The following is a 22,314-nucleotide window of genomic DNA, read 5'->3' on the forward strand; positions in this document are numbered from 1 at the left end:
CCCGGGCAGAAGCGGTGTCGCTGCCCCGTGACCCCGCGGTAGCCGCCACACGGCCCCACCGCGAGGGATGCGGGTGACCCGCGGTCGCGCGGTTGGGGCGCGTGTCACCCAAGTAATGAAACTTCACAGACCAACATTCTGGCATCGCCCTGGCAAGGTGGTGGTAGCCCCACGTTTCAGACAAGGAAACAGAGTCACAAAGTAATCAATTCTGACCGGAATAGAGCGGCTTCTGACAGCCTCATACTACTTTAGTAGGAGAGCACACCTGCTTTGTACCTCAAAATGAAAAGCATGCAGGCCACAGCTTCAGGAAAGGAGAAATTTATACTTTGGACAGTTCAATCTCAGTAAATGCTTATAGAAGCTGACTTGAGTAATAATGTTTTGTCCTGCTATATAAGGGCCCAACAAGATCTCTTATTGCGTGTAACTGAAAAACATGAAAACGATGGCCTCTCTTACACCTCAGGTAACAGTGAGATCTAAAAGTACAATATAGTAGCTGGGGGGTTATAATGGCAGTTACAAAACAATGACTTGCATCTCTAAATTCAAAAGAGCTGATTTTCTCTAGAAAGCAGAACTTTTTTTGGCTGTATGTCAACAAAAACTTCATGAAGATACCTGGGAGTTCACACACTACCTGTGTGCCAGCTGACAGCAGAAAAGTTTTTCTATAAATCTGCCTATTTGGGAAGTATTCGACCACTAAACTATGTTGTTCAGCAAGTCCAGGTATACATTAGTTGTACAGTAACTGTGTATCAGAAAAGGCCCTTAAAATTGCAGAAATCTCAAACAGCAGCTGTGACAGGTGGATCAGCACCTGCCTTTCTTTTGTACTACTGATAAAGCTCCTCTTTTTTCTCAGCTTAGGCGTTAACAGTGGCACTGAGCCGTGGGGCCGGTACGTGCAGGAGGTGGAAGGGAAGAGGTTGCTCTGCCCCATCCGGAGTGGAAAGGCAAGGTGTTGTATTTTTGGCTTCTCCACAGAGCGTTAACACCCGGTGCAGCCCGCAGGGACTCACCCGCACTCCAGCAGCAGAGGCCGCAGCGGGGGAACACGGGGCACACGTGTGCTCAGCCCGCCTTCCCCGCACGCGGCGCCCCTCGCGGTTGGGCAAGCCCGCGCTGGGGCGGGGGCGCAGCTGCGAGGCCGCGTCGGGAGCACTGCGCTCGTGCGCCAGCCAGGCCCGGCTGCTGCGGGCGGAGCTATGCAAACGAGCAATCGCGCGGATGCGCGCCTTAAAGGCTCCCGCCCGGAGCTGCGCCGGGCATGCGCGCGTGTTACGCGCTTCGCATAGCGCAGCTGTTGGCTCCCTGCTGCGTTTCGGCGGCCGGAAGCGGAAGGTTGTCCGTGTGCGCTCATTTCCGGCGAGTGGGTGCGCGGGTCGATTCGTTCTGCCCGGGTGACTCGGCCGCCGCTCTTCGGAAATGGCGGGTGAGTCCCGCGGCCTGTCCCGCCCCGCGCCGTCCGACTGCGTTACGGGCGCTGGCAGGGCCCATTCTGCCGCCCTAACCGCTTGGGGCAATAGGTCTGCGCGCTGCCGGCGATCTCTGGGTGGGAGCGGGGCCCCGGGGCGGCTGGCGCCGCTCTCCTCTGCCGGGCTCATGCAGGCGCTGGCAGGGCCCCGGTGCCGCCTGCGCCTGGGAGCGCTGTGTCCAGGGCATGGGGCAAGGCAGCGGAGCGGGGGGTTCGGGGCGGTCGTGCGGGCGGCCCGCGGAAACAGGGGGCTGGATGAGGAATGCCGCTGGCTTCAGGCCCCCCTGTTGCTGTGAACGTGCTGCTGCTGGGCAGGCGTCTGCAGGCTGGTGGGCCCCTACGCTGAGTGGTGACCCAGACTGTAACTCCGTGTCCACTGCTTTAGTGGGAGTGGAGAGGGAATCAAAAACCTGAGCTTGTTTTTAGTTAGAGCTGATTATCTGAAGTTAGAGGAAGAACTTTCTGATGAGGCTTCTGGAAAGATGGTGGGGTTGGATTTGTAAAGCACTTGAAAAATAAGTGGCACGTCTTCTGCCCTGGATTATGCTTTGAAAAACAGACTAGATGCAATTCATTTGTTATTTCCTTCTGCATATGCTCTAGAAGACAAGTGGTAACTAGATAATTGCTGGTGGTGTACATGCCACTGTAGTTCATGAATGCGTGTTTATGAAAATTACTACATGCAAACACTTGAAATACCCTGAAATATGTTAGTAGTTTTTTTAAAAGAAACATCTGTTAAACTGAATCATTAATTTTTACTTGCACCTTTCAAATATGTTTTATTGGTAAAACTTGGAGCATTTAAATATTTTATTGTCATGACCTTCATACTCAGAAACTAAGAGCGAGATACTTGTGGTCTGTTTTCCAGTTCCAGAGAAGTGCTTGAGATTAATCTTTTTATTCCTTTTACATGTGGTGGCATATTGTAGCTTTTTTTAACCTATTTGTTCAGTATTTTGGTTGGTTTTGTGTTGCGTGTGTTTTCTGCTTTTGAGAACCTTTTTCTAAATATGTTCTTTGAATAATAGTGACACAAACTTTTATACCTCTGAACTCTTTAAAAAAATATTTTTCTTCAGGGCTTACTGCTATGGAGAAGAAACTGGCTGAATACAAGTGTAATACAAATGAAGCAATTCAGCTGAAACTAGGTAATGTTACTTTAAGTTTTGTGCATTTGACACTGTCATATTTTAGTATCTTCTTAAGAAACTTCCTTATAATTAAATCCACCCAGGTTTAAGTATGTACTTATTAATGTAAATATGCAAGCACAAGAGTAGGAATACATAGTCTAGTTTTGCTGAGGCTACTACAATTAAAGTACAACTATAGAAAATCAGTCGCCTCTCTGCATAATAACGTCATCAACCATTTATTAGCATGTTACCAGAGTACACTGGAGTTACTGCTTGTCTTATTTTCTTGAAGTATTCATTGTGTTCTTTTAGTTTCTCTTTTCTTCTCTAGCCCCTATGCAACTCTTAGGTTCAGTCCTAAGTTTGTGTCATCTTTGTGGTGACCATAGCAACAGAACTTATTTCTGTAGGCTTACGAATATCTATTTATATATTTTTAACTTCTTTTCTTTTCCTCTTTCCTTGTGGGGGCGGGAATAGAATCAAGAAAGACAGAAGACTGAAAAGTGGTGTTGGGTTGGCTTTTTGCTGCCTTTTCCCCCACACAACATCTGGATTGCACAAGACGCTTTTAACAAAAATTGTGTGAAATATGAGTATAAAATTTGTCAGTCTTTTGATAACTGTTTATTGTTCTCTGTAACTAATTTGCTTACTAGGACATGCAGAACGCTAACAGAATTATTGAAATCTTGGTGGGTTTGCTTATATCTCATATGCAGCAGTAATAACTTGAAGAATAAAGCATGCCTATCTAATTTTTAATCTTTCTAGCCCTTCAGCAATTTGTTCTTGTGAACATTACAAATGCCATATTTTATTAAGAAAGTAAAAGTAATTAAACTGTTAAGCACTTTCCAGAATTACTATTAGCGATCAGTTCCATGTAGTTTAGTGGCATTTTTAATACACAATCACCTTAGGCTTGTGAGCCAAAATATACTTAAGTCTTTAACCCACTGTAATTGTGAAGTATTTCTGTTCTTAAACTTTGTTTCAAATAATTATTTTATTATATGAGTGACTTTTTTTTGTCCTTCACCTTTCTAAGATCGAAGGAAAGAATGAGAAATAATAACATGTGAGTGATTTTTGTCTAGAAATCCAAGGAGCTACTATATCAGGTTTCAGGGAGCCTGCTAGAATATTTTTAATTAAGGTACCCATTGCCCATCTCAGCTAATATTTTTAGCTTCCTTTTTGCTTTCAGAGGGTGTAGGTGCTCTACATATGAATTATATTAAGAGAAAAGATGAGAAGCTATGAAATTGTACCATAAAAAAAACCCACATGTATTTCCCACATGCATATAAAAGCAGTCATACACTTTCTTCTTTAGCGTTCTCAGTGTTCAAGATGAAGTTTAAGGCAGTAACATTCAGGAGATTATATATGTGAAATATATACCTGTGTACATATGTGTCAACAATTTCTCAGTTTTGTTCTGCTTAATTAGTTGATCTCTTCAGATCAAATAGCAGGCATCTAAATTGTACTAGATGTCTTTACTTCATTTGTATGCCAGCATAACATAAATAGGTTCATAATTGAAGTTGTCTGACTCTGTAGTGGAAGAATGTGTGAACATCTAGTATGGCATCTGTGGATAAACAAACTGAAGCTGATGACTCAGTCATGTTCTTTTTCTCTTCTTCTCAGTTCGCTTTCCTGAGGATTTGGAGGATGACAACACAACATTTAATCCAGAATATAGCCATCAAGTGTTTGGAGACGAGTAAGTTAAAGTATCTGGAGTCAAAGAAATGTGTCTGGAAGGAGAAAGCCACTTCTAAATTGTTGGAAAACAAGAAATCCTGCCGTAACAAGCTATTGTAAATGACTTGGCAATACTTCAGTTTTATGACCATATAGTTTAACAGTGTCCTTGGTGCCAAGCTCATAGAGTTTGAGCCTCTAGTCATTTTATATGCCATTTTTAAGGTAGATTAGCAGAGAATTGAATACCTGATTTTGCAGTCAGAATTTCCTATTTAAGTGCATATTATGTTCATGGCATTTTTCGAAGATTTGGAAAGAATTATCAATTCTAGCTAATAACTTTCACAGTAATGTGTGCCAAACCCCACTATCTAGCAACAGTATATCAATTTCTTTTTTACTACTACATGGGATTTTTAGTGAATAAAATGTAGAAGTACTAGCAGAAACTCTCATTGTTGGCTGTTCTAGATCATTGAATGTTAACTCTATTGAATTCAGGGGCTTATTTGCTCTAATATGTATACTTCTAACCAGTTAGACATGCAGGGAATACAGAAAGGTATTGTTTCTTGCTGACTTTCACTGATATTGTAGGGAAGTTAGCCACCATATCCTAGTGCTGAAGTGTCATTTAATATTTTCATAGAGTGAAATTCAACAATTTGGCCATAGTTTTTTTTTTTTAAAAGAGGACACTAAGGGAAATCCACATGCATGTGTCTGTGGACTTCTTGATGTAGTTGGGTTTCTTAATTTCCATTTCCTTTAAAAACCATTCTAAGTACTCCAAGTAGGATGAACTACCTATATTAATTGCAATAAAATTAGTTGCACTACAGGGTGTTTGAAAAAGATGCACCAAATTTGAAATCACTGTATCTGTCCATCTAGTGCAGCTATCTTTGACAATAATTATACTTTTAGTAATGGGAGAACTCTTCAACCTGGCAGGATAACTAACAAGCAAATTCTTGTTCTGGCAGTTTTGTGTCACATTTTAAATTATTAATATGCTACTATAGAAGAAAAATCTTAGTAAAACATGAATTTAACTATGCATTAAAATAACAAAAGGAACCTGTTTCTTTGTGAATATTACTATTTTCTGCAGTTCATTTTTTTTGCCTGAAAATAAATTCTCTACACTTCACAACAGTATGGTATTTATGTTCAGGCAACTCATGTTTTCAAAGTGTGAAGAAGGCTTTTGTATTCTATACTTTTTTCTTTTTTTGCATTTACTCAGTTGTAGTTAGATTGGATAAGCATATAGCAACTATCCACCAAAAAGAGACAGATAACCAGTCGTAGCAATAGGTGTTTTATACAATATAAGTTGTGGTTGTGTATCCCACATATGCTACGCTGCAAAGTAAGTTTTCATGAATGTTACTGATCAATTAACATAAGTTTAAGACACTGAGATACATAAGTTCAGTATTAGCTGTTTCAAGTATACTTTCTTCATCTGTCACAATAATTGTACAGACACTGCCTTACTGAATTCAGGAACATGTTCCATTTCTCCACTAGAGGAGAAAAATAACTAATAGAAATAGTGTAAGGCATGATCTCTGTCGAAGTAGTGTACATCCAGTTTGATACCCTTTTCTTCTTAGGAAGCTTGGTATACCTCACTAGGAAAGATGGTGTGAACTTCAGACCTTATTAAATGAAAGCTTTATGATGTGAGTGTTTTGCTGTGATCCTTTATATAAAGTTTCTGATTCCTCTTTTCTCCTTCCTCAGTGAAATCGCCTTTGGCTACAAGGGATTGAAGATCCTCTTGTACTATATTGCTGGTAACCTGTCAACACTGTTCCGAATTGAATATACATCTAAAGTTAATGAAAAGTTTGACTGTGTGGAGGTAAAGACAGAACCAGACCTGCACTTAAAACATTATTAAGAAAATTTAGAGATATGGACAAGAATTGTAGGTATAGTAGTTGGCCACCCAAACATGATTTGTATTAAAAGCAGACAAAACATCATTTGTTGCTAGCTGAAAAAAGTTTCTATTGCCCATACATTTTCCCATTTTTCCTCCTTTGACTGCAGTACCATCAACATTCTGTCAAATTAGCACATCGTGTTTGTGCTATACCAAGGTCAGTTCCACCAAAAAATCACAACTTGGCAAGTCTGCGTTCCCAAGTGAACCGTCTCCAGGAAGAGGACAAGCATTGGTCGTTCTTATATTGGAGAGAATTCAGTACGTAGGAAGAGGAGGTTTCTGTAAACACTGCTAGAGTTGGGATGGTTGACGGTATCTCTTCAAATGGCAAATACGGAGAGCAAGTAAGGCTGAAATGAGATTAATATGGAGAGCAAATAAGGCTGAAATGAGATTAGAGACTTTTGGTTGGATATTGTGTGCTTTATCTCTTACTTAAAGGAATTACAATAATGTAGTTGCCTGCAGGATGTTTGGATTTTTTATTTTTTTCTCTTTTTGCCTACAGGTTTTCCAAGCTTATAGAACATTTGTAGACATATTTTTTTTTATTCCTCCTGCATATATGCTCTCAGAATAATTTTGAGATAATCTCACAAAAGCTAAGCTAATCAGTCTTTCAGCCATCTGAAGAAAGGTATATGGGACTTAAATAGGAATAAAGTATCTTCCTAACAGTGTTTTTAACTGTTAAATACTTGTGGAAGTATCTGTACAATTATTTAGAAAAACTTTCTCAGAGTGGTCTCTGCCTTAAGAAAATTTAATGTCATCTGAGTTTTACTTAGTTATAAGAAAAAATTGAGTTGATTTCTTTGTGAAAGAGCTATTGACATGGTTATTGATAAATCTTCATAATACTATTTAGTGTGAAATTACTATATGTTTGCACTGACTTCAAAATACTCTGCATGAGAAAAACTTATTTTAAAAAAATAGACTTTTTATGACTTCAGGCTGTATTTGAAGTTCCTAATTTCAAATTCATTGGAGTATATTTAAATATTTTCAATGAAGGGCTTATTCTAAATGAAAAAACACTGGAATGACTTTGTTAAATTAATTTTAAAGATTTTCCCTCCCTTGTTCTGAAGTTCTATTACAATATGTGTAGTTCAACAAGCTAAGTGCCTGGACATGTCTGAAATGCTTTTGAGGCTAGGACGACATATCTTAGGAGTGAAAGGTCAAGGCTGTTAATCTTTAGAAGGTTTTTAAAAATAAGGGGAAAAGGGAAACCTGCTGGCAAAACAGTAATCATTAAAATAAAACAGTCCAAACTTTCACCAATAGAATTTTAAAGTCATGTCACAACAGGAATTCACACCATAGCACCTTTTTACTCATGGTCTCTATTTTCTGTACAAATAACAAAGCCAGTTTACTTTCCTGGAGGAAGGAACAATGTAAACAAGGTCTATCTTGCCCTAAGCATACTGCAACATTTTTGATTGCTCAGAGTCCTTGCTTCTTTCAAGCAGTTTCCTCTACTGAATTATTCCTCCAGTTGCATAAGTGTTTGATATGAGGACCAAAAAAAAAAAAAAGAGGATCTTTTTGAGCAAGACTTCTGTATACTTGACAGAGTATCTATGAGCTTTGATGGAATTGAAATATTGTGGTTAACATACCTTGTGGTTCCCTTGGTATTGTTAACACTGTGCATCCAAATAGGCTACTCCTCTGGCTATATCTAAACCTTAGTAGGAAAAAAGATAGGGTACTCATTAATCTTCTGCATTTGTATATGCCATTAGTTTAACCACCTTAAGATACAAATGTTTTTTCAGAGATGAGAACAAGCTGTAATTACAGCAGGTTGTTAATTTAAATGCATATTAACATTTACTTTTCTCAGTTACCTGGTTGCTGATCTCAGCTCATTCAGGATGATCATACTAAGACACAGACTATCTGCCATACATGACAGGTAATCTGTGCTGTGAATAGATGGTGCTTAGGAAAGGATAGCAGCCTCTGCCTTTAACATAACTGGTTGTAAGTGAGAAGTGAGTTTTAATGTTTGGCAAAGTTATTGACAACTTAGGATTTTGTATCTAAATATCCACACAAGCCCATTCAACAGCAGGTGGTTTTATTCTGTGATATTAAGTTTTTTTTATTGCTAAAGCAGCTGCTACAGTCTCTGCTAGGGACTGACAGAAATATTTCTCCCAATACCACTATTTTATTTTTTTTTTACCAAGATCTTTTCAAACATGAGGAAAAATATAAGATCCTGAAGTATCAGGAGCCAGTTGTATTTATGCATCTTAACATTGTCTCCATAAAGATGCATCTAAACCATGTTGGGGAGGAAGGCTCAGCAAAGTATGGTCGTGTTTTGAACTAGAAGTTGGTGCTTCATTTAGTGAAAATGGACAGAATTTATCCCTTGCGTGGAGTTGATTCTTTCAAATATCTGAAGACAGCCTGCTTTTTTTCTAGTCTAAATACTAATAGCATTGACCCCTAAATTGCTTGCTGCTTTGAGATTTGCAGCTGTTCAAGTATCTTCCTTTTCATCTGGATTTTACAATGTGGTGGGGGAAAGTATTTCACTAAACTCTGAAACCGTCTTTACTATAAATGTATTTTGCTTTGCAGCTGATCTAATACATTTGCTTTACACAAAAATTAATGAAAATGTAATGTTAATATTGGGTGTCCTTTTTTTAAGTAATATTGCTGATCACTGTATTGCTCCTCACTGAAATTAATACATATAATTATTAGAGAAATTCAGCTTTCACATATGCTTCTATAATTATTTGAAATTAAGCCACTTTGAAACAGCATCTACATGGTATAAAAATGTCATAACTACATGTTAGTTCAATAATAATCTCTCTATTAAAATTATCTGGAGTCAAAAGCAGTGTACAGAGACACTGCACACTTAAGCTTCATTTTAGTAGGACTGCTTATTTGCAAGCCTGTACCAGATTGCCCATCATCACCTCACATGATTCTGGTTGTGAAGGTAAAGAATTACAGACGGTGCTTCTGTGAAGCATAAGCTCATTGCTCCTGGCTGGCTTGGTTCAGGTTTTTGCACACTTCATTGTAAGTGGCTTTGTCTGTCTTTAGCGCCACTACAATAGTCACCTGGGTTGTTTTTCTGAACAGAAACTTGTGTGTCATCATGTGCATGCATGCCAGTTGGTAAGATATGAGTGCCTTGCTCTGAGAAAAGAAACTCACCAATATCAAAGAAATATACAAGGGAAGGGCAGTAAACAAATGTTAATAACTCCTTGGATTATGAACACCTCAGAGAGAAGTGTTTAGAAAGTGCCTATGGTGTAAGGGATGTTTCCATTAACAAGTACAGGTATTAATGAAACAAGTTATTTGTATGGTGTTGATATTTGAAGATTCCGGTATTTCAGGACTTACTGACCAAAAATTGGATGACTTAAGCTTATGCTACCACTCACACTGAAGATTCTGGGATTTTCTTTGTAAGAAAGGAAAATCTTGTTAATGCTGGAAGTTAACTGATGAATATAGTTTCTTAAATTACATCAGGCATCGCTTCAGGGGGAGAGAACTTCAGGAGGTTGTTAGATCAAAATATGCCATGGTCATATAGAACTAGGAAGGATTATTTGCTGCTTTATCTGATAAGTTTCTGTTCACATGGTTTAATTCTTTCTATTTTATGGAAAACAAGATTGTTCTATGGTGGGAACCAGAGATGTATGCATTATCTTGCATGCAATTCAGCAGGTGAAAGTTTGCCTTCCTTCTTATCACTGATGAAGCAACTTAAACATGAGGAGAGCCATATTACTTAAATTGACAAATTACTCATATCATACTTCATACTGCATATTCACTGGTTTTAGGTATCTTCCACATAGTATGAGTTACTGAACTGATACTTGGAAGTCTTGTTTGAATTGGAGATTATTTTTACATGCCTTTTTCAGACATATAAAATGAAAATCACTACAGGTTCTTGTGGTTTCTTACAGTTTTGTTATCAGTGTGGACTGAAGATCTGTTTAAACAATACACTTGCACAGTTAAAAAAAATAAGCATTTCTAAAATGTGTTCCATACAAATACTACTTTTTTATGTAATTCATTGATTCTGAAAAATGGCTTGTTTTGTGTCATGCAGTTAAATCAGTAAATGTAAAGAAAATATATTTAACTAGTATTGCTTTAAGAAGAATAGGAAAGGTTCCAATGAATGCATCTCCTTTGTTTTGAGAATGAAATGTATGTACAGATTGTATGTGTTTTAACTGGGTTCTTACACCAAGTATTGTAGAGCTATATTTTAACTGCTTAATAGCTCTCTCTACAAATATAAATATAAATGTTGGTAGTACCAAACCATTAAGAATAAAACTTGTTTGTGCTGAGCTACATCCATCTTTCTCTACAGTAAAAATGTAACTGAATGATAAAGTGCTATTCATTTGCAGGTGCATTGCTTCTACTTAAGGGACTGTGGTTGAAAGGACAGGAATTAGTAGCATGTTGTATTAGCCTTTTGTAGTGTATTTTGTTCTAAGCATCTTAATTTCCCTGTTTTGAATGCTAAGTAGCAAGGGTCTTGGTTTTGAACTAATACCCATCATGCATGTAAACGGTGTGAAAGAGCTGCTTAGTAAGTTAACACAAAGTGTTCTTGTGTCAGTCCTTGTGGAAATAGATACAATACAAACATTACAGCTGAACTCGCGGCAAACTCCATTAAGTAAAAACCTGGATTCATTGTCCAGAGGAAAGTTTGAATTGAATGTAAGCTCATTTTGTTGAATGTAATGTCAGGCTTTTAGGACTTGTATTGAGGAGTATGGTTTTGTTAAGTTGAGACCAATTCATTAAGTTTTATTGCCTGGTGAGAAGCAGTAATACGTTATTGTGAAACTTCATCAAATATTCATGGTTAAAAAGAAGTAGTAAATGTATTCAATCAAGTGGTCTTTTGGGCTCTGAAAAGGATTATGAAGTCTGCTCAGCTGATGGTCTCTAACTTTCACTTTGGTTATCTGAGAAGAATAATTTTAGTCTCTGAATTTAATTTTGGTGTCAGAATATTTCTTCTCTGGCGTGTTAGACTGCAGGTCAGACTTGCTGACAGCATCTTTAAATAATAAAAATATAATTTTATGTCAAACTTTGTTTTCAATATGTTCTTTGATTTGAATGTGGGATGTTGTCGTCTTAGTTTGTAATGTGTTTTGCGGCTGACCCTATAGGCGAGCATTTCAAGCAGGGAGACCTAAGAATTCAAGAGTGTGCTAGCTGTCACTTTCCCATTTGGGAGCTACCATTTTTGGTGTTTGTCCCTTTTCCTCCACTTAGTTCAGCACCACCTAATACTTCTTGTAAATTGTTTGTTTGGGAAACTGAGTTCTTCAAGACTGTGTAGCAGAATCTCAGAATTGCTGGCTGGAAAGTCTTAGCTTCTGAGTGTGCTGCACTTTCAGAATAGCCATCAACACTCTCAGGTTTTACTTGAACAAATGTAACAATCTCTAAACAAAAAATGTTTATGAATGTGTGCTGTAACTATGAGCTTTTTGATGCTTATAGTAGCTAGGTTGTGACCTTTGGATCTTGTCAGTGCAGCTCTTTTACTTGCTGGAAGGTCACTACTGAACAACAGGAATACTTTTTCCTTTTTTTTTCTCCTATTTTTCTAATTACAGTTAGGCCATAGCAACTCTTTTATATTAATTTCTTATAGCACAGTAGTGACATCAGTGCTGTCTTCTTCTAATCTTCCACTGATCCTGCCCATTTTTTTTGTCTCCAGGCAGATGATGTTGAAAGTAAAATTAGAGAAATCATTCCTCCTCGTTTTTGCACAAACACAGATGACTTTGTGTCTCTGCTGGAGAAAGAGGTCAACTTCAAGCCCTTTGGAATGCTGCTACACACATATTCTGTCCATAATGAGGAAGCTGGTGAAGATATAACATATCAGATATACAAGGTATAAAAAAATAAGTGAAATTTCTACTTTTTAGCAACCAAATTAAAGTGGTGCACTTTCAATGATGTTTCAACTATAGTATATAAATACTATCATTTTGCCAGTTTATTAATAACTATAAACATGCTTTTTTGTATTGGATAATTTAATTAGGTTTTGCATAATTTTATTTCCTCTTACATCTGTGATAGGTTTCACCTGACTTCTCCTGGCTTTTTCCCTAGGCTGACATGACATGTCCAGGCTTTCGAGAATATCATGAAAGGCTTCAGACGTTCTTGATGTGGTTTATTGAAACTGCTAGCTTTATTGATGTAGATGATGAAAGATGGAACTACTTTCTAGTGTAAGTACAGTTCTAAAGCAACAGTGGACCTTATTACCTCCACAAAGCCTGCATTTTAATTATGGCTGGCCAATTATTGGAGCAGTATAATGATATTTTTCCCAGGAAAGAAAAACCATTGTTTGTGAGGCTTGAGTTTTTCTCCATTATGCTTTGGGAAACCTTGAGAATAGAGCTGAATTAAATGCTGTTGTCCGTTAGAGCCCTGAATGTAGGCTTAAACAGTAAAATGAGCTTTGCCTGTGTTTTCTTTTACTTGCCACCTATTCATCTTTATAATAGGCAAGTGCACTGAAGTGCTGTAAAGAGGCCTGATTTATCCAAGTTGCTGCACACCAATTAAGTGAATTGTACATTCAGAACATAGCAGGTGTACCCATTGGGCCCTCACAGAGTAGCTTGCTGACACTGAAAATTCAGTTGGAGAATGGAAAAGAAAATGGACACTGCATGGGAGCGCGACTGTAATTGACCTGCTTGGCTTTCTGTTTTATCTGCAGATTTGAGAAGTATAATAAGGATGGAGCTACGCTCTTTGCGACCGTAGGCTACATGACAGTCTATAATTACTATGTGTACCCAGACAAAACCCGGCCACGTGTAAGGTAATTGGCGGCGTAACTCGTGCCTTGCCTTTTATTTCAGAAGAGGGAACTGCTGAAGTTCCCAATACTTGTTTATAATGGTGTTGATTTGTTTAAAAAAATCCCCATTATTTGCTGGCTATGCACTGATTTATTTCATTGTTCCCTTCTGGAAGCGGAGGGAATCTCAAACAAATTCTGAATATTTAGCAATTTTAAGACTGTAAAAAAAATTTTATTTTAACATGAAGATTGTTACATGTACTTTATAATGGAATACCATTTTGTTTTTAAGCCTTTACTTTATGATGTTACCAAATGCATGCATTTGAACTGAAAAGACATTCTTTTGTCTGCAGCCAAATGCTGATCTTGCCACCATTCCAAGGAGAAGGCCATGGTGCTCAGCTTCTTGAAACTGTGCATAGATACTATATGTCTTCTCCAACAGTACTTGATATAACAGGTTTGTTAAATTTTTTACTCTGTTCATCTGTTTAATAAGCAACTTGCAGGATTTGCAGGTTGCTAGCCTCCAAACTAACTTTCATGTTCATTTGTCAGAATGAAATGGCCTTTTGAAGATTTAGCCTCAGCTCAGTTCAGGATTAATAGTGTCCTGGTTTACAGAAGAACTGTATATAATGTAGCTCCTTAAATCCTTTACTTGGAGAACAGCACACCAGGAAAATTCAGTCCCTAGCATGAACAGATTACCAGCTAATTAGCCATTTTATTGTGAGATGCACAACTGAGTTTGCCAAGAGATCAAGCTTTGTCAAATTCCTTGTTCAACTTACTCCTATTAGCCAAAACTCAACATTGGGGGATGGTTCAGGGAAACAAACTAAAATAGCATATTTGTGTAGTGTGCAAGACAAAATATTTCAGTCAGTAAAAATCTGTAGAGAATTTTGCTCCAGGAGTATGTATTGCTGGTTGAAGGCACTCATGATACTAAAGATGTGTGCATAAATACCTAAAAATAAATATTATTGAGGAAATGGTAGAAGTGAACAAGGGTGTATGTGCATGCAATTGTAACATAAAAATGGCCATAAACATGACATCTGTCTTGTGGTTTCAAGTCCAATGTAGGAAGAAATGCAGTTCAAACATGACTATTCAATTCTAGGTGCTGTCTCAGACCTCATCTTTGTTAGAAATAACCCCCCCATTCTAATTAAAATACAATAGAACAGTTGCTTTTGTAATGCATTGCTCCAGGATAATCCTAATGTAAGTTAATCCAGCTCATAATATTAAACCTGTTCATAGGAATGCAAATGTAGTTATACTTTCTTAAGCGGCAGGAAATAATGTGCATTGTGCATTTACTTATTTCCTTTTAATAGTGCAAAGCTTTTCATAGCTTTTATAGCTGAGGAGAAATAAGGTCTTAGCTTGGTACTGCATAAATCATGTGACATGTTCATGGCTCAGTGCCTTAAACTCAAGGTCGCAGGAAACAGTAAATGTGTGCTAAAATAGGCTTTATTTTCTTTATGGAATAAAGTAGGAGAGTACTTGAATGCCATGTAGAATATTGCAAGCTATGGGAATTAAAGCTTTTACAAAATTATTGTCCTTTTTGAGAGGAAAACCAGGCTGAGCAACTTGATATGGCCAAGATATTTAGCTAAGTAGCACCCAAAATTGTGAAGTAAAGCCTTTAAACTTTCTGAAAAGAGAAAATGAAGATCTACTTGTGAAAGAGCTCATGCTTTAAAAAAGTACTTTAGAGTTTCATATTTATAACAAATATTTTGTTCTGCTTATAACTTGTCATCTAAACTGCAACAAGGCAAAATGTATGCTGATCGAGCTTACTGATGCTGCCACTTCTTTATTTTAACTAATCTGAGCACAAAGGAATGGGATCAATTAATTTTAGTACAGTTTCTCCAACCTTTTTTGCAGAATAAATGCTGTAAGACTTGCCATGCAAGATTAGACCACTTAAGCACAAAGCATTTTAGCTGATACAATCATCATAAGCATTCTCCAACCTGAAAAAAATAAATTGCCATTTGTGCAGTGCTGCATATAACACAGCAAAGACTTCTATCCCAGTCCTTCTTGGTAACTTACTAGCTTTTGATTTACTGCAAATTTCAAGTATTTACAGTGGCCCTCAAAGCTAAAAAAAACTCCACAACTGGGATTTAAGCTGTTTAGCAGTAAATTCTACAATGAAAGAAATATGTTCACAACATTGTAAACATTTTCCCTCTGCATAGTTTTAAAGTGGGAATAAAGTTGCATGTGGGACTGTGCATATGCATTGAGGTTTGTGGAAGCTAGTTCTCGGTTTTGGTGGGGTTTTTTTAGAGCAAGAGATTTGGTAGTTATGCTGCCATTTTAAGCAAAATGGCAGCATAACTTGAAACTGTGATCAGCTTTTACTTAGGTCCTTTCAACCTTTTTATTTTGCATAAGCTTGTACTTTGGTTCCTTGTACATTTCCTTGTCTTCCTTGCTAACAAAGACTAACTCATTGTCAATACCTGTCTTCAGTTACTTTAGTTGTATACAGAAGGATAGTTTCACCAGAGTTTTTCCACATTATAACAATTTTTGTGTTCTGGTAGTCCTCCCACTCTGGCAGATACAAAATAGATGGAACATACAAAGGAAAAGATTTTTACATAGAGTAATTTTCCCAATGAATTAAATTTGATTAAATGTGTATTGTCAGCCTCTGAGAAATGTTTGTATAATACTATACAGTGCTGCATACACAAAGTACTAGAAGATTTTTTTCTGCAGTCTTTAGCATCTACTGTCAAACATCTAGAACTTTGATAGCAGTAGTTATGATTAAGCACAGTTGTTTATATACTGACAAATAGTGTATCTGCTTTTGTTTTCTGTAGCTCTTTGTAATTACCAGATGTGAGAAAACAAATAATGCTCATATTAACCATGTATTTTTTTTTAATTCTTTCTAGCTGAAGATCCATCTGAAAACTATGTGAAGCTAAGAGACTTCGTTCTTGTAAAGCTTTGTAAAGATTTGCTTTGCTTTTCACCAGGAAAGTTAATGCAAGGTTTCAGTCAGGAAATGGTGACCGAAGCTCAACAAAAACTGAAAATAAACAAGGTATTAAATCAGAACAGTTGCAGTTGGACATATTCTTATCAAACCAGTAGAAAAACAGTTAAACATAGAGGTAGACACTTGTAAATTACGCACTCTGGCTTATTTCAGCAGATTTTAGGATGTATCTGAAAGGGAGATACCTAACTCATGGTTTTAGATAAATGCTTTTTTTGAACCTAATAATTCTGTTCATGTGATAAATTTGACATTGTTTCCATTTCTTTGAAGTGTATCTATACAAATAAAAGTGTTGTTTTGGGAATCCAGAGCATCAAAGTAGCAAACAATTACTACTAAGGCAGTTCTAAAAACTTGGAGAACTGAACACTTAAGTTGAACAACTAAATTTGCTGGTAATCTCTTCAGTGAATGATTAAACTTACTAGTGAGTATGGCAGTGAAAAGGCAGTTGTTTAATTAATGTATGTGAGTGTGGTTTTATTAAATATTTGAGACTTGAGAGGTGTTAATTAAAATGGTACAGCTTGTATAAGGAAGCTACATCTGGAGCCTTCTATGTCTGATATCTGAAACCTGAAAGGATAAATAAGCTGGTTTGTTTATTATGACAGTACCTAAACGTGTGCTAGTGTAGCAAACAAACAAACCATCTTATTTTTGTTCTTTTGCTCAGCAAAAGAATACTTGGCCTTAAATTCTGTCTTCCTACAGACGCAACATTTAATAGTAATGTATAATAGTACCAGCATGATTTTTTTTTTCTTCACAGATGTGATACGAGCTGATCCTCCTTGCCAAAGTTTTTCTGTGTACTAAACCTTTAATTTTCTTCCGCAGTAAACAGAAAACTTTTAAAATATTGTTGTTTCATTCTCATATTTAGAACTTCCAGGGGGCCTTGTGAAGGGCAGTAGGTATATGGAGGCTATTAAAATTAGCAAAGTAGATACTGTTTAGTAAAATATAGCTTGATGTCAGTGTAGTTCTAATCCTTCAGTTCTTTGAAGTACTTTTGGACTCTGGCTTCTGGACTTTCTGCTGCTCATTTACAGCAGGTCCTTGAAGCACCTCTACAGCTGGTGCAACACTTAGACATCAGACACTGGCTGCACAGAAGAGAATGGTTTTGAAGGAAAAACAAGAATGTGTATTCATTTAACCCACCAGATGGGAGGACAAGTTTGACAGAGGCTTTGTCCAGGCCTCTGACTGTGTTCTGTTAAGCTGAGGAACTACTCTAATATTTCAATAGTTCTTAACTCTGAGTTCTATTGAGTGATCTCTTTATTCAGACCTGGTTTTCCTTCTTTCCATTCATTAGCAACACACGAGACGTGTTTATGAAATTCTCCGATTGCGTGCAACAGATATGGGTGATGCAGAACAGTCCAGAAGTTATCGGTTGGACATTAAAAGACGACTGATTGGTCCCTATAAGGTATATATTACTTAAGTATCACTTAATGTTTATTTCAGGGCTAATTATACTTGATTTTACTTTCATTTCCATAAATGTAGTTGGTGCCAATTATGTTGCCAATCAACTGCTATTAGTTATGCAGTGTTCAACAGACGCATATACAGATGCAGAGATTGTTCATACACAGCAGTGCTGAAGATCCTGTGTTTGGCTTCTGTTTGCTGCCCAGTTCCTGCAGAAAGTTACTACTAAGCTTATGTCATCTAACTACAAGTGACATGATAGCCAGGTAGGCTTAAGGGGGAAAAAATGTCAATTTCTTGACAAGGTTAAAAGTATCTTAAGTAGACAAACCAAAAATTTGAAGAGGGAGAAATGCTGTAGTAAGTTTACACTGCAGGCTATGTATACTTTAGATTTCTGTTCTACTTGTTAACTAGGTCTTTACAAAAGAGCTTGCTAGAAGTAACCTAGCCATATCAATATAGGGTGTCATGCAGATGGAATATAAAATAATTTTGACAGTGAAGCTTAAGCGAGTACTGAACTTAGTGAAAAGTAATTTTCTTAGTTCCTATTAAGCATGCTTCTCAGGATCTTCAGTATAGTTGGTCTGTGTGACATAAACTGATCTTTTGAGATACAGATTTTAAAAAAATCCTAGTTGCTAATGGCATCAGTCTTTGTATCATGAGTCAAAAGCCCACAAATAGATCTAGGTTTGTTGCTATAACTAGCATGTTAGCTACTTTCTTCAATTAAGTGCTCACTAAGCAAACCGAAGCCCTTCTGGAAAAGTTTTGGAAAGTATGAGAAGTACCATGATTAGCTTGCAAGTCTTCCTAAAGCAGCACTTACCATGTTACACCAAAACAGCAAAACTTTGATTGTATTCATGTTGGGCTTAGGGGGGCTGGTAGCAGAAACAAGAACCCAGCACTGTATTAAATGCTTGCCTGATCCGGAGATAATAATACCATGTCATGCTGAGTGGCAGGACCTTAATCAAACACTTTATATTCTCCTTCATGAGTGTCTTCTCTCATTTGCTAAATTTCACTCAGTGTCCACTACAAATAAGGCTGTGATTTTTTTTTTTTTTCAGCTAACAGGACTGTTGAATGGTTTCAGTTCATTCACTCAGCGCTGAAGCCATATGGGAGAAATCCAGAGTTCCATAAGCAGCTTCAATTCTGGTGCTTCTAGCAATAGTTTCCACTTCAGTCTTTGCATGCAATGAATTCACTAATAATGAATAGATATTTGTATTGCTAAATATGCGGTGTTGCTACTTCAGAATATTGCCCTTTTAATTTTTCAGTTATTTCAATGAGAATCCTTAAAGCAGCCAACACCTTTTCCTTGATTTTTAAGTTTCATGTTCTGAAATACAACCATCTTGTTTATCGTATTTCTATGTAGAAAGCAGCTCACTCATGCACTCACTTTAAACAATGTTTCCAATAAATTTTAGTCATGGTGCTGTTTTCAAAAACTTCAGAACTGCAATTAAACTATCTTTTAATATGTGTAGTAATTTGGAGGGGAGTGGAACAGATTCTAATAAAGGATCAGGAGTATTACTGCATGCTCTAATGCTGCTATCATTTTTTATATAAAGCACTTTACAGCTTCATTTGAACAGTGCTGTACAGATGTAGAATAATTATCAATTGCCACTACCTTAATTTAGTAAAAATAATATTGCATCTTACAGCTATTCCCTGGCTAACAGTAGCAGAAATAAAACTGTATCACAGGTGTCTTCAGCTGGGGTTTCTGCATACATCTCTTCCCCTTGAAGACTTCACATTAGCAAGGAGGCTGTTGCTAAAAATACTGAGATTTTTCTGTATACAGCACCATGAGATTGGAATGACTGATACAGCCAACTATGTCACTCTCTGTATAAGTGTGACTAATACAGGAGAGAAAAGATTTGGTATCATAGTGGCCAGGGCATAACTCTAGGGTATTTCAGAGGGTGAGCACCTTATGAAATTTCAGTTTCACTGTGGCTTCTCCATTTCTGAAGAACTGATTTTTTTATGCTCTTCAGTGGCCTGTACTGCTAGATGTGTCTCCTTGATCATGTCTCTGTCCTTCATGTCGTCCCTTTTGGAAGTAAACACCACTGCTGTGCTGCGTTTATTAACCACAATGCTTTGTTTGGGTTTGCTACTTGAGCAGAACATACTTTTCTGCCCAACTCAACTCCCAATAAGTCCTCTTGAAATTGCTCAGGTAAAATGTCACTGATGTACCTGGATATGCTGGTAGTATGTTTGGAGGGAAGTGGATATTGAAACAACTGGTTAGGTAAAACACGCAGAGAGTTTGCTTTTTACCTGGAATCTGAAGATTAGACATGGCCTAATGCTACAGTATCACATGTAATGGGTATTTAAAAGCTGACACCTTTTTTTCAAAGCTAATATTTATAATCTTAACAAATATTCCTGTTAATTGACCAGGCTTTGGTTTGTTCTAGAATAAGGAGGTTTTAGATTTTCTAGAGACAGAAGCTTGCTCTGGAGATACTCATCTCTATTTTCATTTGTGCAGCTCATCACATTTTGAGTATTTTGCTAATTTTGACTAGATAGAGCTAACGTGAATCAAACTTGAAAAGCTTCTTGTGCTGCTGTGCTGCTTTTGACTTCCTTTCTACAAAGAAATGCTTCTTGAATATTGACTAGAAATGCACCTGGAGGCCTCACAAGGACTCTGATAAACAACCTCCCTTTCTGAACTGAACTTTGCCTGTTTGTTGGATCTGAGAGAGATTATCAAAGTTTTTCTGATCTTATTTTACTGTGTTCTGCAGTGTCTCCTCCTGACTCTCAACATGAATCAGAGAAAGCAAACAAATTTTCCTTTGAGAGGTAGTTGTAAAATTAGAGTAGGGAAGGACTTTTATTTTGAGACTGATGGTAGAAATGAAATTGTTTGGGAGAATTTTGTTGTTTTAACAAACTCTGATTCCATAGGCATTGCAAATACTTACTGATAAGATGCCAGGCATGCATAATGCATATATTTCATTTTTATTGAAATGCTGCATGACATTCCACTTTTAAAAAGTGAGAGAAGGCTGAAGAATGGAAGGTAACTAAAGAACTGAGCAGTTCAGAAATAGATATCAGCTGTATAAATAAATCTGGGAAAGGAAAAACACCTCAGTGCTCTTGTATTAAGACACAGATTAAAACATCATATGTGACACAGTGAGGGAAACTTTTCATCTCCTCACTGTACAAGTATGTTTATGTTTGCAAATAATATTATTGCATTTCAGTGCTGTTACTGCTGATCCCTGGTAACTTGAATGATTTGTAACAGTTCATGAAATGTTTTCTGTGTACAGGAGGCTTGAAACTTAATTTTTTTTTAGTCAATTATAGGGAAATTAGTTGGCTGAACAGCCATGTAATGGGACACCAATGTGATTAATGTTGGCATAGAACTAAGTACCCTGGTCAATTTTCTGCAGTCTTGTTTTGCATACCATACATCTTCAGCAGAAGTACTAGGAGTTTGGTTAAGGAAAGACTTTGAAACCATTTTTCACTTCACTGGTTTATTGGTAATACAAAAACTAAGACTTCAACAGAAAAGATGTCCTAATAAAACACTGTTACTGTTTTTCTTAGGGTTAGGGACAACTTACAGAACTAAATACTGAAATTGAATAAATGAAATGAAATACCATATTATTGATTATTACTGGTTGTGTTCAAACTACTGTTTGTTTGATTGCTTAGAAAAAACAGAGAGAACTTGCCAAGATGAGGAGGTGTTTAAGACCAGAGGAGCTGACGAATCAGTTGAACCAAATAGACCTGAACATGCAACATGAACAGTTAGAAGAGAGCTTCCAACAGCTTGTTTCAGATTATCGAAGAGTCCTAGAACGAGTTGCACAAGCGTGAGGATCCTGCCTGGACAGAAAACCTGCAAATTTATATACAGTGTTATAAAGCACATCCTTAATTGCCACTTAACTGCAAAAAATCTCATGTGACGTTTTAATCACATTAAAAGTGACTTGTGTTTCTGTGCATTTTGAATATTTTCTATTTTTGTGTTGTAGATTTTTAAATGTTGTACTTTAGGTTTGGGGGCACCTATTGCTGAAATAAACAATGTAGATTCTCAGATACACTATCACTTCAATTGTATTAGTTTTCTTTTACCTTTCTGTTTTCCCTCAAGACTTAATAGATATCTGACTAATAAGTTAATACATAAATCTAACCAATATAAGTATTGCATTTCTCATAAGTTTCTCCTAACTTGATCTTCCTCAGGCTGTTCTGTTTGGATTTATTGTACTGTGTATGGCCATTGTGTTCTTTAGTTTAATGTGATATGGGCAGGTTACAGGACTGGTTCTGTGGTCTGGCTGGGTGCATTATGGGTATGGGCTCTTTACTGTCTCTTAGAAGTGGTTCCTGCTCCCATAAGCTATCAGACCCATTCTGCTTAAGCTTCTAAAGGGGCTTGAGCATATTCTTTTTCAAACCCCTAACTTTGCAGGTTCATGATTTTGGGAAAACTCACAGTTGGGGAAGCAGCCAAGACACTGTAAAGACTCCAGAAACACTTCGGCTTTAGCTAGTGCAAGA

General features: G+C 37.2%; 1 protein-coding gene across 3 annotated transcripts; it reads left to right on the forward strand.

Moving 5' to 3' along the window:
• Positions 1–1,306: 1,306 nt before the first annotated feature.
• On the forward strand, positions 1,307–21,856 carry HAT1 (histone acetyltransferase 1). Of its 3 annotated transcripts, none has more exons than XM_065841091.2 (11): positions 1,307–1,444; positions 2,575–2,646; positions 4,294–4,369; positions 6,106–6,226; positions 12,093–12,272; positions 12,497–12,618; positions 13,119–13,223; positions 13,562–13,668; positions 16,154–16,305; positions 17,588–17,704; positions 21,451–21,856. In XM_065841091.2, exons 1-11 carry the CDS (start codon positions 1,438–1,440, stop codon positions 21,616–21,618), a joined length of 1,227 nt encoding a protein of 408 aa, XP_065697163.1. In that variant the 5' UTR covers positions 1,307–1,437; the 3' UTR covers positions 21,619–21,856. The 3 variants fall into 3 exon arrangements, with proteins under 3 accessions (XP_065697163.1, XP_071667175.1, XP_071667176.1); XM_071811074.1 differs by lacking the exon at positions 21,451–21,856 and adding an exon at positions 18,792–19,571; XM_071811075.1 differs by lacking the exons at positions 1,307–1,444; positions 2,575–2,646; positions 4,294–4,369; positions 6,106–6,226 and adding an exon at positions 6,246–6,657.
• Positions 21,857–22,314: the final 458 nt, after the last annotated feature.

Source organism: Patagioenas fasciata, chromosome 7 (assembly GCF_037038585.1).
Source record: "Patagioenas fasciata isolate bPatFas1 chromosome 7, bPatFas1.hap1, whole genome shotgun sequence".
Taxonomy (NCBI): domain Eukaryota; kingdom Metazoa; phylum Chordata; class Aves; order Columbiformes; family Columbidae; genus Patagioenas; species Patagioenas fasciata.